Source organism: Hippocampus comes, unplaced genomic scaffold (genome assembly GCF_001891065.2).
Source record: "Hippocampus comes isolate QL1 unplaced genomic scaffold, H_comes_QL1_v1.1 scaffold429, whole genome shotgun sequence".
Lineage (NCBI taxonomy): Eukaryota > Metazoa > Chordata > Actinopteri > Syngnathiformes > Syngnathidae > Hippocampus > Hippocampus comes.
The window spans coordinates 1,078-17,940 of NW_017808402.1; the positions used below are offsets into that span (position 1 = coordinate 1,078).

General features: G+C 53.0%; 1 protein-coding gene and 1 long non-coding RNA gene across 2 annotated transcripts in view; one reads left to right on the forward strand and one right to left on the reverse strand.

Moving 5' to 3' along the window:
* Nucleotides 1-6,813: 6,813 nt before the first annotated feature.
* Nucleotides 6,814-8,124, forward strand: LOC109508279 (uncharacterized). The gene is made up of 6 exons (XR_002166635.1): nt 6,814-6,929; nt 7,302-7,363; nt 7,489-7,527; nt 7,650-7,685; nt 7,986-8,021; nt 8,095-8,124. It is a non-coding gene; the product is annotated as an uncharacterized LOC109508279 (long non-coding RNA).
* A 2,271-nt stretch (nt 8,125-10,395) lies between these two features.
* The window catches only part of LOC109508253 (heat shock factor protein-like), a gene marked incomplete at its 5' end in the record, with an annotated part of 18,177 nt that continues 11,709 nt past the window's right edge, over nt 10,396-16,863 (reverse strand). The window contains 3 exon segments of the mRNA XM_019858134.1: nt 10,396-10,486; nt 11,499-11,575; nt 11,655-11,699. Of these exon segments, the coding sequence (XP_019713693.1) occupies nt 10,396-10,486; nt 11,499-11,575; nt 11,655-11,699 (213 nt within the window).

The following is a 16,863-nucleotide window of genomic DNA, read 5'->3' on the forward strand; positions in this document are numbered from 1 at the left end:
AGTTTTAAGTAAAGTGTTTTTAAGTACTTACGTGCTTTTAGGTTTTTTAACGGTTAAAAAAACTTGTTTTAAGTACTTTAAAAAATACTTAAGTACTTAAATGCTTTTAAGTGTTTTTAAGTACGTAAGTGCTTAAAAGATTAAGTGCTAAAGTGATTTTAAGTACTTAGGTGCTTTTAGGTTTTTTATGTGCTTTAAAAATTTAAGTACTTAAAAACTTTTAAGTACTTAAGTGGTTTTTAGATACTGAAGTATTTTAAAATTTTGTTTGAGTACTTAAAAGTTTTTAAGTACTTGCACCTGAAGTATTTTTAAGTGCTTAAAAAATTTGTTTGAGTACTTAAAAGTTTTTAAGTACTTGCACTTAATTTTTTAAAATTTTTTTAAGTGTTTCTAAGTACCTAGGTGCTTAAAATGTTTTAAGTGCTTGCTTTAAGTACTTAAGTGCTTTTGTGTTTTTTAAGCGCTTAAAAAAACAGGTACTTAAAACTTCTAAATTTGTAAGTATATTTAAGTAGTTTTAAGGACTTGCGTGGTTTTAAGTACTTAAGTGTTTTTAAGTGCTGAAAGCGCATAAAAATTTTCTTTACGTGCTTAAAAAAAGACTTGTGCTTAAATGCTTTTAAGTGTTTTTAAGTACTTAAGTGCTTAAAAAAAATTTAAGTGCTTAAGTGATTTTAAGTACTTACGTGCCTTAAAAAATTTAAGTACTTAAAAACATTTAAGTACTTAAGTATTTTTTAATTGCTTAAGTGTTTTTAAGTACTTAAGTGGTTTTTAGATGCTGAACTATTTTTAAGTACTTAAGTGCTTAAAAAATGTTTAAGTACTTAAAAGGTTTTAAATAAACACTTTTTTTTGCAGTGTTTTTTCAGTACTTAAGTGCTTAAAAAATACTTAAGTACTTAAATGCTTTTAAGTGCTAAAGTGATTTTAAGTACTTACGTGCCTTAAAAAAATTAAGTACTTAAAAGCATTTAAGTACTTAAGTGGTTTTTAGATGCTGAACTATTTTTAAGTACTTAAGTGCTTAAAAAATGTTTAAGTACTTAAAAGGTTTTAAATAAACACTTTTTTTAATTAAGTGCTAAAGTGATTTTAAGTACTTAGGTGCATTTAGGTTTTTTTATGTGCTTTAAAAATGTAAGTACTTAAAAACTTTTAAGTACTTAAGTATTTTTTAAGTGCTTAAGTGTTTTAAGTACTTAAGTGGTTTTTAGATGCTTAAGTATTTTTAAGTGCTTAAAAAACTTGTTTAAGTACTTAAGTGCTTTTGTGTTTTTTTAAGTGCTTAAAAAAACTTAGGTACTTATAACTTCTGAGTTTTTAAGTAGTTTTAAGGACTTGCGTGGTTTTAAGTACTTAAGTGTTTTTAAGTGCTGAATCGCGTAAAAATGGCTTTAAGTACTAAAAAATACTTAAATACTTAAATGCTTTTAAGTGTTTTTAAGTACTTAAGTGCTTTTAGATTTTTTAAGGGTTAAAAAACCTTGTTTTAAGTACTAAGTGTTTTTAAGTACCTAGGTGCTTAAAGTGCTTAAAATCTTACGTGCTTAAGTGCTTTTAAGTAATTTCAAGTGCTTTTGTGTTTTTAAGTACTTACGTGTTGAACACTGAAAATCACTTTTTAAGTACTTAAGTGTTTTTAAGTGATTTTAAGTACTTACGTGCTTTTAGGTTTTTTTAAGTGCTTAAAAAAACTTAGGTACTTAAAACTTCTAAGTTTTTAAGTATATTTAAGTAATTTTAAGGACTCGCGTGTTTTTAGGTACTTACGTGCTTTTAGGTTTTTTAAGGGTTAAAAAACCTTGTTTTAAGTACTAAGTGTTTTTAAGTACCTAGGTGCTTAAAGTGCTTAAAATCTTACGTGCTTAAGTGCTTTTAAGTAATTTCAAGTGCTTTTGTGTTTTTAAGTACTTACGTGTTGAACACTGAAAATCACTTTTTAAGTACTTAAGTGTTTTTAAGTGATTTTAAGTACTTCCGTGCTTTTAGGTTTTTTTAAGTGCTTAAAAAAACTTAGTTACTTATAACTTCTGAGTTTTTAAGTATATTTAAGTAATTTTAAGGACTCGCGTGTTTTTAAGTACTTACGTGCTTTTAAGTTTTTTAAGAGTTAAAAACCTTGTTTTAAGTACTGTTTTTAAGTGCTGAAGCGCGCAAAAAATTGCTTTAAGTACTTAAAAAAACGTAAGTACTTAAATGCTTTTAAGTGTTTTTAAGTACTTACGTGCTTTAAAAAATTTAAGTACTTAAAAACTTTTAATTACTTAAGTATTTTTAAGTGCTTAAGTGTTTTTAAGTACTTAAGTGGTTTTTAGATACGAAGTATTTTTAAGTACTTAAGTGCTTAAAAATGTTTAAGTGCTTAAAAGTTTTTAAATACTTAAACAATTTTTTTAAATTAAGTGCTTTCAAGTGTTTTTAAGTACCTAGGTGCTTAAAGGTGCTTAAAATCTTACGTGCTTTTAGGTTTTTTAAGTGCTTAAAAACTTGTTTAAAGTACTTAAGTGTTTTCAAGTACTTAACTGCTTTTGTGTTTTTAAGTGTTTTTAAGTGTTGAACACTGTGTGTTTTAGTGTTCAAACACACAAGGCGCACTGAAGTGTGTTCAAGCACATAAGTGTGTTGAAACACATAAGCCGCACTTAAGTGTGTACAAACACTTAAGACGCACTTAAGTGCGTACAAACACTTAAGTGTGTACAAACACTTAAGTGCGTCTTAAGTGTGTAGAAACACTTAAGTGTGTTCAAACACATAAGACGCACTTAAGTGTACAAACAAGACACGCTTAAGTGTGTTCAAACACTCAAGTGTGTTGAAACACATAAGACCCACTCAAGTGTGTTCAAACACATAAGACGCACTTAAGTGTATGCAAACACTTAAGTGTGTTCAAACACATAAGGCGCACTTATGTGTGTTGAAAATCATAAGACGCACTTAAGTGTGTTCAGACACACAAGACGCGCTTAAGTGTGTACAAACACATAATTCACACTTAAGACGCGCTTAAGTGTGTTCAAACACATAAGGCGCACTTGAGTGTGTACAAACTCTTAAGACGCACTTAAGTGTGTTCAGACGCACTTATGTGTGTTGAAAATCATAAGACGCACTTAAGTGTGTACAAACACATAAGGCGCACTTATGTGTGTTGAAAATCATAAGACGCACTTAAGTGTGTTCAGACACACAAGACGAGCTTACGTGTGTACAAACACATAAGACGCACTTAAGTGTACAAACACTTAAGACGCGCTTAAGTGTGTTCAAACACATAAGGCGCACTTGAGTGTGTACAAACTCTTAAGACGGAAAGTCACGGAAAGAAACATAAGATGTTTTTGTGCTGTGCTTGACTTGCATTCCCACTCAGACAGGAAGAGGACAGCGGAGGACTTCCAACGCTTGACCTTACACTGTTTCAAAGGTGCACAATCGGCCCCACGTACTTTCGGACTCGGGTTACGCGGAAAACCTTTTCGGACAGAAGAGCCATTGACGCCGAAACGGTGCGCTAAGCCCAGTAGGCCATTTGACCTGCCGGTAAAATGAGAATGAAAACGAGTGGGTCACGAGCAAAACGCTTCATCGGCGAGGACCAAATCGAGCAGCCCCGACTTGGCTTCCCGTGAAGCGTGACGTCGTCGTCGTCGTCGCTCGCTACCGAGGCCACGCGTGAACGCCGCAAATGTGGACTCCGCTCGAGTCTGGGGTTCCGGCCGGTTCCGCTCTGATTGTTCTTCCGGACCAGTGCGGCTCGCAATTCGAGCTGTCGGAGTGACCTTTGTGCGGGCGGGGGTATTGCGCACAAGCGACGGGCTTGTTGCATGCGGGCGAAGGCGTTTGATGAGCATGAGAGCATTTATTTGCGCATGAAGGACTGAGGCGCATCGCAGAAAGAGCCCGGACGCACTTGGCCTCCTAAATGGGTCAAAAGTGTGTGGGCAACCCGTTGGAGGAGGCTGCGTGAAGACGCCCTCAGGACAATCATTCGCGCGGGTGTTCGAGTTACATTGGTGTGCCGGTTGCAAAAGAATCTGGAAGCCGTTTTCCGGATCGAGGGTGACTTTTGGCGTCCTCTTGGCGCTTTGAAGGAAAGGCAAAGGCCAAGAAAGAGGTCAGCCGCCGCACTTGAAGGATTCCACTCAGTCGCCACACGTCTTGTCTGCACTCAGGTCAACTTGGTGAACGGTGAAGACGTCCTCCGTTCTATGAGCGGGATTCGCACAGGAATCTGACGCACACACACACACCGCACGCACGTGCGCGCGCGCGCGGTGACATTTGGGAAGATATATAAACGGCAGCGCAAGGGACGGCGAGTCAGACCATTGGCGATCAGGGCGGAACCGCGGACCTTTCTGACTTGAGCATGCTGAGCAGGTAGGTCCTCGCTCCCGCCCGCAACGCGGCTCCGGTCTCACAAGCGCGTGCGGTCACGCGGGAAATGACGCGAGCCAAATCCACGCTGAGGCGAAACGTCCGACGCGGAAGCTTGAGCGCCTGGTTTTGCCTTGCAGAAAGGCGCTCCTCCTTTCGGCGGCCATGTTGGTCACGCTGGCTCGCGGAGACGCTCGCGGCGACGGTCAGGTGACGTCCGATCAAAGTTCTCCGTCGAGCGGACTCTTCCTCATTTCTCCGTATGTCTTTCCTACTCAGACTCCACGTCCGACGAAGTTCCCGCAGGTGAGAGTCCACCAACGTGTGCCAATGCGGTGCAAACTGACGGAGGCGGCCCGAAAGAAAGCCGTCGCGGGGAGACGAAGAGACTTGCGCAGTCGGGGAGCTTTGCGACGAGGCCGGACGATCGGACGTGGAGACGTGCGGAAGGTCTGGCCCGGAGGCCGTCCCGAACGCCGACCTGGAAACGTAGCAGAAAAAGAGGGGAGGGGGGCGGGGCTTCACGCGGCACGTCGTCGGCTTGCCACCTCCACCTTGAGCGACTTCGCTTCTTGTCCGTCCTGACCAAAGCAAACGGTTCCATTCCCTTTCAAAAAAAAAAAAAAGTACAAAAACCACCACTGCACTTTCGAGGGCCAGATTATTCCGCGACTCACTCACGCCAATGTCGTTCACTTTTTCTCGCGGCGCGCGCAGCCAATCAGGTAACCGTCGTCTCAGTTGGGCGACGGAGAGCGAAATCCCGCCGATCGTCCGCAGGGACGTCCGTTTCTTCATGCGGATGCGCCGCTGAGGCGATGAATGAGCCCACCGATCTCCGTTTCCTTTCCAGAAGCCGCGGCGACGAACGGCGGCGCCGCCGAAGCGGAAGAAGGTCAGAGGCCGTCTTGGACGTTGACCGCTCTTCAAAGTCTCTCGTGGCATTTGTTCTCCACGACCGGATTTGGCGGCAGGCGCTCGCGCGGCTTCGGGCCATTACTGGCCTCAACCGAGGTCATTGCGAACGACCCGGCCCACCGTCGCTCTTTCTGACGCTTGGCCGCACAAAAAGAGCAGAGGAGGTTTCGCCCGAGTCACGCCGGCGCAAATTTGCGTGGCGATCGGTCATTTCCTGAACAAAATGCGCCAAGTTGGTCGAGTCTGAACAAAAGCGTGCCGGAGAATGCCGTCTCCGTGCCGAGCGCTCTCATACTTTTTGCGTTCAGGACTCTTGAGAGCGTAAATGCAAACATTTGGCAAAACGCTCGGCGGCGTTGTTTTATCGTTCCAGATGACGAGAGTCCAGACAACGGACAGGAGGCAAGCTTCGGCGCTCCCGCCGCCAAAGCTGAAATCCTCGCCACCGCCGGCCTGAGCCTCGCCCCCGACAATCTGCTTCACGTTCACGGGCCCGGCGGTGCCAAGAGTCCCGATCGTGCCAAAGGTGCCAAAGGTCCCAAAGATCCGGCTGTCCGTCCTCAGGCCAAAGTCGTTCCGAGGAATCGAGCGTCCAAAAGGAAGTCCAAAGTGGCTCGTCCCCCCGTGTGAACGGGCGGCCATCCCGCAGGCGCCACGCAGCACGTCCGGCTCCATAATAAAAGAATCCAACATTGCCGCTTCTGTTCACGCGTGTCTCTTTTGACGCTTCCACGCGGAACGCAGGGGATGGACGGACTGCATTCCAGGCTCAGATGAGAAAAAGACGAGTCTCTCACACACACACACACACACACACACACACACACACAAATAAGTGTGACAACTGAACACACGCCGCCTGACGGCATGACCAAGTACAAGATGAAAAACTCTTGGCCTCAATTCACCCCCTTTAAAAAAAAAAAAAACAAATGGAATCAGCACGCTGAACTTGGCGAGCCCGTTGATGGAGCAAAACGTTTGCTTTCACGTGAACTCAAAATCCCCAAAGTGACTCGGATTCATGACGCGCACGTGATGACGACTTGCTGAGCGCAGTTTTTGGAGGAGTCGAAAGCTAAACTGAGGCAAGGCTCGTTTTGGTGCCGGCAGACGAGCCTTTGCGCCGCTCCGTCCGACGTCTGCGGCAGAGGTGCTCGCTGAGCAACGGCGTCAAGGGCGACGTCTCCGACTTGAATACGAACGCGATGAGGAGCTCCAAAAGTTGAACTTGTCGGAATGCGGCCCGATGGCCCCTCTTTTGGCGATGAGGAAGAAGCCCCAGGGTGACGCGCGGGTCATCCTTGACCTCTGAACTCCCGGGGCGTCTCCGACCTGCCCGATGACGTGCCCGCGCCACCGCTGCGTACGGGCGGTCTTTAAGTCATCTCTCGCCATCCGGCCGTCTCTCGTCTTCTGGTCCCGTCTTTCCCGGTACTCCGCTCGGGTCCGGGCGTCTCGTCTCTGGCTGGAGCTCGGGTGGGCGGAGCGGGAGGAGGCGGGGCCAAGGCCGGCCCATAAAAGCGGCCGGAGAGCTTGCGGTGGAGCTCGCGAGACGGGAGAAGCTCGAGTGGAATCCCGCCGACACTGGCTGCGTCGTCCTCTACCAAAATGCTCCCTCGGTGAGTTGACCGATCGATGCCTCTCACGCGACTCCGCGTGAGAGGAAGTGAGAATTCAGCTTTTGCCCAGTTGCCCGCACTGAGGCGCTGAGGACTCTTGGCGTGAGCTGATGATGAATGAAAAAAGCTCCGCGAAGCTGGCGACGTTCCTCCGTGGAAAAGACGAGACGTGTGGCGGAACGACATTTCCGCAAGCCTTCGAGCTCACCCCATCGGTCTCGCGGTCAACTTTTGAAAGGGCAAAAGATGCGCTGATCACGTGCTTCCCTCCACACTAACGCTGCCTGTGTATTGTGTGTGTGTGTTACAGTCGAGTTCATTTTGAGTCTGTGTGCATGACAATGCTGTTCATTGTGTGCGTGTGCGTTGCAGGTGTGTCACACTCTTAGCGGTCCTCACTCTCGTCCCCCTAAGTGCGGCCGCTCCGCTTCCTGGTAAGATCTGAGCTCGCTCGCCGTGTGCGATGTCACGTTTGCTTTGGATTGGTCCATTTTTGGTGCTCGTCACTTGGACAACGACAGTGAGCTCATTGGAAAGACAAATGTGGTTTACGTTGCAGACCGAAGGAAGGCGCCGCTGCCGCTCGCTTATCTTGATGGTAAGTTTGTCGCCAATGCCACACACGTGTTACACGTACACAGGACAAAGCTTCGGCACCTCGTCGCGAGAAATGGAACGGGGGCGTGGCCGTTGTCTTGAATACGCCGCTTGTTGTTCTAGGGAGGGCAACCACGCCAACGGTGACGTCACGGCCAGGTAGGCACGAGTGCGCTCCGGACAGACGGCGGACCCGTCGCCAGTTTTTTTTTTTTTTGGGGGGGGGGGGGTTTGCCCCTGTGGTGCTTGCGCAGCATTTGGTCGGCGCAGCCTCATCAAAGGCCCACGCAAATGGCAATCCCCTCTCATTAGCGTGGCCGCGTCTCAGTCGTGTGAGCGTTTCTGACATTAGCGTGTCCAACTCCGCGCGGTGTTCACCTTTGTAACCGACCTCCGAAAGGCGAAGAGCGGGTTGCTCAAAAGGCTTTTCCTTCCGAATGTTGTCTGCGCTCGTTTCAGCTCCCGCCGAGCCGCGCGGCGCATCCGATTCTCCAGGTAAGCCGGCGACAGCATTTGCGCGGCCTCGCGCGCTTCTCCCGGGAGCTCACGGGAGCCTTTGCGTCGGCAGGTGCCGACGACTCCCGGGAACAAGCCGAAGGTAGCGTTCGAGCTCGTCACTGTCGCCTCGTTGTCGCGCCCTTCGTACGAGTCGTCCGCTAACTTGGTCTTTCCCAGCGCAACCCGACGACGAAGATCTCGACCGAGTGGAGCGCGAAGGTGCGATCCTTGAACGTCAACCGTAGCGCGCCGACTCCTCGACCAAGTGTCACATTTGTGTCCGCAGGTGCTTCCGACACGACGGATTCAGGTAGCGCGTCTCCTTCGGCTGGGTCGAGAAGAAATCCGACGTTCGTGGGGCCGATCTCGAGACGTAAAACCAAAAGCACACGATGACATCAGAGCGTGTCGATGCGAAGACGTGTCGGGCAACTTCTCTGTCGCTTTGACGCGGCGTCCCGTCAAACGGACGTCGACGTTTCCGTCCGAATGCGCGCGGCGTACTCGCGCGCCGCGTCTCGAGGGGTGACGTCAACACACGTCAACATCCCGCATCTCTCCGCAGATGGAGTTGCGGAAGGTCCCGACGAGCCCCGGGCAGAAAACCAAGGTATGACAGGAGGTCTTCTTTGCCGAGGCGAGTCTCTCGAGGACCTTTCTCACCCCGAACGCAAACTTATTTGCAGAGTCTCCGGAATCGGCAGATCGGATACAATCGCCCAAGTCGTCGGAAACCGCGTACTCGCTCGAGTCTGCGGAATCCCCAGAGTCGGCGGATCCACAAGAGTCGGCAGAATCGGTAGAGTCCACGGCGTCACCGGAGTCTGCGGAATCGCAAGAGTCCCCGGACTCGACCCGGTCCGGAGAGTCTTCGGAATCGCCGACGTCTCTCCATTCGGCCCGGTCCGAATCAGGTCAGCTTCCGTTCTATCGCCAACGAGTAAGCCCCGCGCCCGCCGAGACGGATCCCGCGACCTTCCGTCATCAGAGTCAAGTTCGGAGGCGGGCAAGGAGAGCGAGAAGACCGCCGGCGATTGCGAGTCGGACGCGACCGAGGCCTGCGGTGACCGCGGAGGCGACGGGGCTGACCCCGTGGCCGCGTTTAACTCGGAGGAGGGCGGTAAGCCGGGGCCCGGGCTCTTTGACGAGGAAGGCGGTCGGTCAAAAGAAGGAAGCCAGAGATCAGAAAGGCACGAGATGGAAGCGGAGCGCATCGGGGAGGAAGATGGAATCGCTTCCGAGGACGACGAGGGATCCCGGGCCGGTGTCAGCACGGAGGACGCCGAGCTCGGCGTCGAGGACGAGGCGAACGCCGAGGAGGAGAATGTTCAAGAGAGCTCCCAAGTCTTTGACTCCACCGAAGGTGACTAAAAGGTCCCCACCCAAAGCGTGGTCTTGGACTCCAAAGTCCTTTTCTGACTTGGCGTGTTTGGTTTTTTTTTTTTTACAGCAACTCTTGTTGAGAAATCAGACTCCACCCCCTCCCGCCTCAGGGTAGGTAAATCTTACGCTCACATTTGACACGTCAATGGCGAAACCCGCCCAAAAAAGCTGATGAGCAAGAATTGATCTGGAATCTTCTTTGCTTTTTCTTTCTTCAGGAGTGAATTTGGCCTCCGAGCTGCGACCCCGTCGTCATCGAGATCCGAATATGCTTCGAATGGCCTTTTCCATCCGCGACCGGCCTACTTTGGATTTGCAGAAACAAGCATAAGCGGGGGCGGGGGGGGTCTGCCGGTTGCCATGACAACTTCCCGTTCGGATCGCTCGCGTCTTTGAGTCTTTGTCAAGCGCTCGTCGCCGCGTTATTCCGCGCGCCGACTGAGCATGTCCATTGTCTAGCGCTCGTAGAGAACGCCGTGCAGCAATAATGGCTGGAGGCTAATAAAGTTTCAACGGTCGCGTGTCCTTCCTTTTCTTCCGACCGCTCATTGCCGAGACGCCGACGTGTCGTTCGAGCCGGCCGGCCCGACGTTCGAGCTTGAGGCGCCGCGGAGGCCGGGCCCCGCCCGCTTCCGATCTTGCCGCCGAAATCGACAAAGCAAATGTGGCCGTCGGCCACAAATGATTTTCTTGTTGGAATTTTGAGTTTGTTTTGGGGTGGGGGGGGCACGACTACCCAGTTGTGCCTCATTTGATTTCTCATGTCATTGCCTTGTCCAGATAAGGACGCAAAGCGCACTTGTGCAACATTTGCGGCTGCGAGCAAAGAGGGCTTTCTCTTTGGGACAAATTGACGTCAGGAAAAAGGATTCAGACTCGCAAAGTCACCTTGAGGTCGCTCTTCCTCTTTCCCACTCCGGTGTCCTTCTCCACCCCCCTCCAAAAGAAAAAAAAAAATCCAGACAAAAGCAGCGGCGCTTTGTGTTCTTCAATAGTTGGAGGCCATTTGGAGTTTCTTCGAGAAACTGAAGTCGATGACGGGCGCGGAGCTCAGTTTCCGCGCCGTGGGGGCCGACGGGCTCGGGGGCGGTCACAGTCAGCGCTGGAGTTACCGACATGGAAGAGTGACTGAGGTGAGTGAGATGGAGTTTCCTCAAAAGGATGAATGAGCGGCGCCGGTGGTCTTCGTTCGACACGCACGCGCAGAGCGTCTACCAAAGAACAAGTGCGCTTTCATGGCCGCTCGAGGAACTTCAGGAGGCCAAACTCAATTGGCACTCTCACGCGCATCCACCGCTTGGCTCTCATTCTTGCTGCCAAATACTTCACAAGCATATTCAGTCGCGACGCATCTCCGTGAGAAACCGTTTTTAAAAGCCTCTTCAAATCGATTTTTTAACAATGACAACCCAAAAAAACCATCGCAAAACGAATGATCACCGGAAATTGTAAAAAAAAATAAAATATGTTGCCATCTCTCTCGCCCGCCCGCCCCCTCTCTCAGAGTGACACACACACCGACCTCCACAATGGAGCGCACACCCCCACCTTTACGCCCACCCCTCCGGAGACGCGAGGGCCCGAGCCCGCCCCCCGCGTATAAAATGCAGAGGCGCCTCATTTATGCAGAGCAACATCATGTCGCCTCGGTGAGTAAACTCGGACGGCGGGAACGCATTGCCGGGCTCGCTCGCTCGCGACTCGCGGACGCCGTTGCGACTCTTCAATGGGCGGGACTTAAGACGATCCCGAAGCGCGACGGTGACTAATCGGCGCACACGACAGCGACCGACGAGCGATATCGATCGGGGGACGGAGCCTTTTCCGTGTCTCCGCAACGACCTCCCGCTGAACATCGGGCGAGCCCCCTCGCCGCCCATCTTTCGAGCTCGTCTCAAAACTCGTTTGTATTCGATGCCATTTGAGACCACCCGATCTCAGTCTGACCGTTTGCTGTTTTCGACCGTCTTTGCTATTCGTTTGTTGTCGAGATGAGATTCGCCCCACGTACGGCGCTTTGTATACAGCGACGGTTGTTTGAAAGCGCTGCGGTTGAGTCGAGCGGCTCGGCGGTGACGTGTGTGTGCGTGCGTGCGTGCGTGCGTGCGTGCGCTTTTACCGGCGTCGTCGCTTTCCTCGGCTCCTTTGGGCAAGTTGTCGCACAGAAGCTGCCGACAAAAGACGCACTTCTTAAAGAGACGCACGGAGCCGGCGCCGTTCACTCCGAACGCGGTCGCTCACACTTACAGAGTCCAAAGCGCCGATGTCAAAGTCGCCCGGCGGATTGAAGAACTGAACACACAAAAGGGGTTCGGCACGTTAGCGCGCGCGTCGGCGTCACTCGCGCCCGCCTGCCCGCCCGCCCGCCGATGCCATTTGAGACCACCCGATCTCAGTCTGACCGTTTGCTGTTTTCGACCGTCTTTGCTATTCGTTTGTTGTCGAGATGAGATTCGCCCCACGTACGGCGCTTTGTATACAGCGACGGTTGTTTGAAAGCGCTGCGGTTGAGTCGAGACGTGCGGCGAGCGAGCGAGCGAGCGCTCGCGAATGTGTGAAGCGATGACTTTGTGCCCCTCAGGAACTTGATCTGGACGTCCTTGCTGGCTGTCCTGGTAACGGCGGCGTGGACGGCCCCCGCGGAGGGTAAAGCGACGCCGGCCAAAAGCCCGAGCGGCGGCGCTCCCGACGTGAGACGGGTGCTTGTTTTGCAGAGCGGGAGGAAGAGGCGGAGTTGACCGAGGAGGCGGAGGGAGACCGGTCCGAGGAGGACGAGGGTAGGCCCGGCCCGAGACCCGCCGCGCGCTCGGCCGCTCCCCTCCGCGGCCGAGCGGAAGCTCGTTGGCGCCAACGAGCTTCCGGACCGACGGTCGATGCGACCGAAGCGCGCCGCTGGCGGAATAGTCCGGCTGCAAATTGGAAGCCGTGCGTGAAAAGGGCTCAAAGACGGTCGAGTCTGCGAGAAGGCGTTGACTTGCGCCGAAAAGAAGAAGGACGCGCACGTGCGGTTTTGCTTTCGGATGACGACGACTCCGCAGAGGAGGAGGAGGGTGAGACGGGCCCCCCGCCCCTTTCACCTTTCACCTTCCCGCCGGAACGTGGCGTCTCTTTCAAGTCGCTCTGATTTGGACAAACGGCATTGCGCTCCAAATTGGCGTCTTGGAACAAACAAACGATCTGATTGAAAGGCTCCAGTTTTTCATTAAGTGCAGGAAACACGAGCGCCTTTCACCCTCCTCCCTGCTCCCCCCACCAGGATCTCCGGGCGCCCACCAGAGCGCGGCGGCGGCGGCTTCGGGTAAGTCGACTCCCGCCGCCCCCGCCCTTTTCCCCCCCGCCCTGAAAAGTCGCTTTGTTCCACTTTCATTGCGCTCGGAGCGCCGGACGTCTTCCGCGGAAACACGAGCCGGCCGATCCGCAGCTCGGCGCGCATTTCATTTGTCGAGACGAGTCCCCCGAAAAGGAAAAGGCCGACTTGCTCCAGCCGAAAGCGCTTTCAGCCGTGAGCGTCGGGGTCGCTGCGGTTTGGAGATCTCTCGATGGGCGCTAATTCTTCTCGCTCATCCCGTTCGTGAAGCGCTTCCGATCGTTCGTCGGTCGCTGGTCTCGCTCATTGTCAATTGCGCCGGCGCCGCTTTCGTCCGGTCGATGACGATCCTCCGGTTCCTCCGCAACAGGCGTCCGGGCCGAGGCGTCGCCCCTTCCCGACGTCGGCGGTGAGTGAACCCCGGGGAAAGAATCTGAGCGGTCAGAAGGCGGCGAGGCGCGGCGGGCGTCCCGTTTGACGCTGGCGTGTGACGCCTCAGGTGCGCGCCGAGCCTCGGCGGCCGCGGGACGGTCGGACGCCAACGGGGACGCTTCGGCAGGTACGCGAGACGTCGCCGAGCCGCAGGAAAGGGCCCGCCGACCGCGGGCTACCCGAATGAGATCTCCAAAACACGTGCCTGCGCGCAGACTCCGACGCCGCCGACACGCATTCCAACGGTGAACGGCCTTCCGATCATCGGCGACCGTGACGCGCAATCAAGCGAATCTCTTGGCTCATGCGCGTGAGCGTTGCGCTTCAGCCGACGGAGAGAAGCCATCGGACGGGGCGGCGGGGAAGCGTCACGGGGAGGAGCGACGGGAGCACTCGGGTGAGACGCGCCATTTGCCGTCGGGGCGGCCGACGTCCTTTGAGGGAGGAGCTTCTCGCCCGGACGACGCGGGTGAGTGTCTCGGTGTCCCGCCGGGATGGTGGAAGCGCGAAGGTGACCGACGGCTCTTTCTCGGGCCCGTTGCGAAGGAACGGCGGAGGGTCGCTTCCCGCTCGGCCTGCCGGGTGAGCGAACCTTTTGCGTCCGTCGTCCGTTCGTAGCCCGAGTCGGCCTTTCCGAGCGTTACGCCATCGGGGGGGCGTCGTTTACATCGACGGCTAAACTACAGATGCGCGCAAGCGGCACAGAGCAAGAGACCGCGTCATAACCCCGCCCCCTTCTTCCTGCAATGACGGACGAAGCTTCTGACAAGGCGCGTGCGATGTGCTTTGCTTCTCTTTTGGCTCAAGCAGGTGAAGCAACTTGGACGGAGGCCACAGGTGCTTGTTTGTTTCTTCTTTGGCAAGGGACGAGCGCCAAACGCGCGCACCGATTTGACTTGACTCGTTTTGATGCAGATGAAGAAAGCTTGACCGACTCGGACGTCGTCCGCCCGGCGGGAGGAGGACGCGCCTCTGAGCGATGGCCTTGGACTCCGGGCACGGAGCGCACCCACCGAGACTCGCGTACTCTATCCAACACGTCATCTCGTTGTCATTTTGAAAGGGACAAAAGCGTTCTTGGCGTCTCAGTTTCCTCTCCCGCTTTTCTCTCAGTGCCTTCCTGGATGTCATCGTCACAGCAAGCAGGTAATCGAAAGGCATCGGCACGAGGTGGACTGCGTTTTGCTTTGCCCCCCTGATCTTCGGTCAAATGTTTTGGGTTCTTTTTTTTTCCCCCTGCGCAGGCAAAGACCGCTCCCAAGCGCACGGTACCGACAATCGTCTTTTGCAAGTCTTGGGCGGGAGAGAGATCGCGCCGCTTGGAAGCGGGAGCGAGTCACGAGCCGGCGCCGGTTGTGTTGACTTGAACAGGAAACGGCCGACAGACCCAGCCGGCGGACAAAGACGGAGGTCGGCCCGCGACGCCGAGGAGCGTCGGCGCCCGGCCGCTTTCTTGTCGTTATTCTTGTCGTCGTGTCCCGCAGTGACGGCTCACCCGACCTCCTTCGGCCGAGCTCCGGCGGACCGACTCCCGCGGGAACCGACGGCAACCGAGCGGACGCGGCCGTCCGCGACCGCTCCGGTCCTTCGCCTTTCGACTTCGGCCCGGGACGTGAGCCGTCGCCGCGCGGACGGCACGGGTGAGCGTCCGGTCCAACGAACGTCGCCGGCGGTCGCGAGTGGCAACGCTCCGTCACTGGACTCGCGTCGGGTTCTCGGCCGTCACGACTTGGCTTGAGTCTTCCTTTGTTTTTCCCCCCCGAAACTATTTTTACTTTTACTCCCTCCATCTGATGTGCGCGTTCATCTCGTCGAGTTGCCAAACGCGCGCCCAAGTTTGTCAGCCTCCGACCTTCGGTCAAGAACGACCGCGTAGTTCCAAGTTCGAGCCGGACGGAGTCTTGTGAAGCGGCGCAAACCCGAGCGAGCGGCGACGATTTCCCCCAATTGACACAATTTATGAAAAGAACCGTTTGATCTTGTCGGCGCCAAGAGCGATTGGTGCCTTGCTGAAAACGGCACTGAACAAAAACAGATGGAAGACGACTCGGAGACGGCCACGCCCGCGAGTGACACCAAAAGGCCATTTCCCTCAATTGCGGTTGACAAATCTTTCTGCCATTGCCGATTCGACCGCACGCCGCATGCACATTTCATCAGGAAGAACGCCATATGCTCGCAGAAAAAGAATACTTGCACGTCGCGGGGGCTCCTCGGCGAAGGGTCCGCGTCGGGTCGTCCGAAGCGTCAACGGCGAAATGAGCACCGAGGCCGTCGGGACCAAAGTTGGCTGCAAAATGAAAACCAAACCTTCCGTGAGTCACGATTCACAATGGTGAGACGGTACGCGCCGCATAGTCGACGCGAGCGCGGAAATCGGTTCCTTCGGCGCCTCTCGTGAGTCCACGCGAGGACGCGAGCGGAAAGCGCGCGGCGCTGACGACCCGAAGCCGGCAGAGGTTGTCGGCAGGAGCGGCGACGCGAGACGGCCGCCCTCCGAGGGGCCGATTCCGACCCCGTTCGCGCACGCGTCCGTCGCGTCAAGGCCCCGGCGTCGGCCGCGTTGCTCATCCTGTCGCACGACGTCACCCGCAGCGTCGTCGCCCGTGCGCACCGAGCCAGCGGGGGCCGCTTCCGCCGGCACGCTTCTGTCAGGTACGTGTCGTCGCGAGCCCGTACGCACCGGCGCCGGTCTTGACGCTTCTGTTCACGGTGGCCTTTGATGACGCAGGCACGCGGGTGTGGCGCGCTGACACCGTTACCATGGCAACGGAATCACGTAAGCCACGGCCGCCGCCTTGGGCGCCGATGTACCCTTCCGAGAAGGTGCCGACAAACCTTGTGTGTGTGTGTGTGTGTGTGTGTGCGTGCGTGCGCAAGTCTTTTCAGAGCCAACAGGAACGTCCCTGGACTCCAGTGAGTTTTCCGCTTCTCATTTTGACTCCCGTGACTGTTACATTTGGATTTTCGGGGACAAGAGTTGGACCGTGTTGGGACACCAGCGGTTTACTAAAAAGTCCACTAGAATCCCCGAAGTAGCGATCGGGCAAATTTGGCCCCTCTTTTCAGACTGAGATTCAAGGACCTCCCACAGTCCAGCACATGCAATCCCCCACGACGGCATTTCGCGGCGCACCCATCGCGGCACCACTAAAGTGTAGAACTTTTTTTTGCGTGCGTGTAATCGTCCTTGCAGTTCTCGTATTTCCTTTTTATAATGTCCTGCCTGCCGTTGAATGAAGCTGCAATTGCACCGTCAAGCACTGGATGGCGGCTCACAGTTTTGATTGCCACCAAGAATTTTATTGCCTTTGGTGAACATATTTTGACTTCCACACAAAGAATCATTTATTTCCGTGGTGAATGGTGACTGTATCCTTGAATATTGTCCCTTTTTTTTTTTTTTTTTTTAATAGAGCACTTCTTGGGAATGTTAAGCTGATCCAACCTGTTCATGTTGATGACAATGATGTGCTGGCTAGAGAGTGCGAGTTTGACTTTGCGTTTCCCAACCGATTGTTGCTTTGTTCCGCCCTCACTTGTTCTTTGTAACAAGACAAGAAAGACAAGTATTTTGTCGTCGCCTCATTTACGCTTCTTGAGGGCCTGCTGGAGCTAGGGTCCGACCTACCTCTGTGTGTGTGTGTGTGTGTGTGTGTGTGTGTGTGTGTGTGTGTGTGTGTGTGTGTGTGTGAGTGTGTGTGTGGGGGTGTGTGT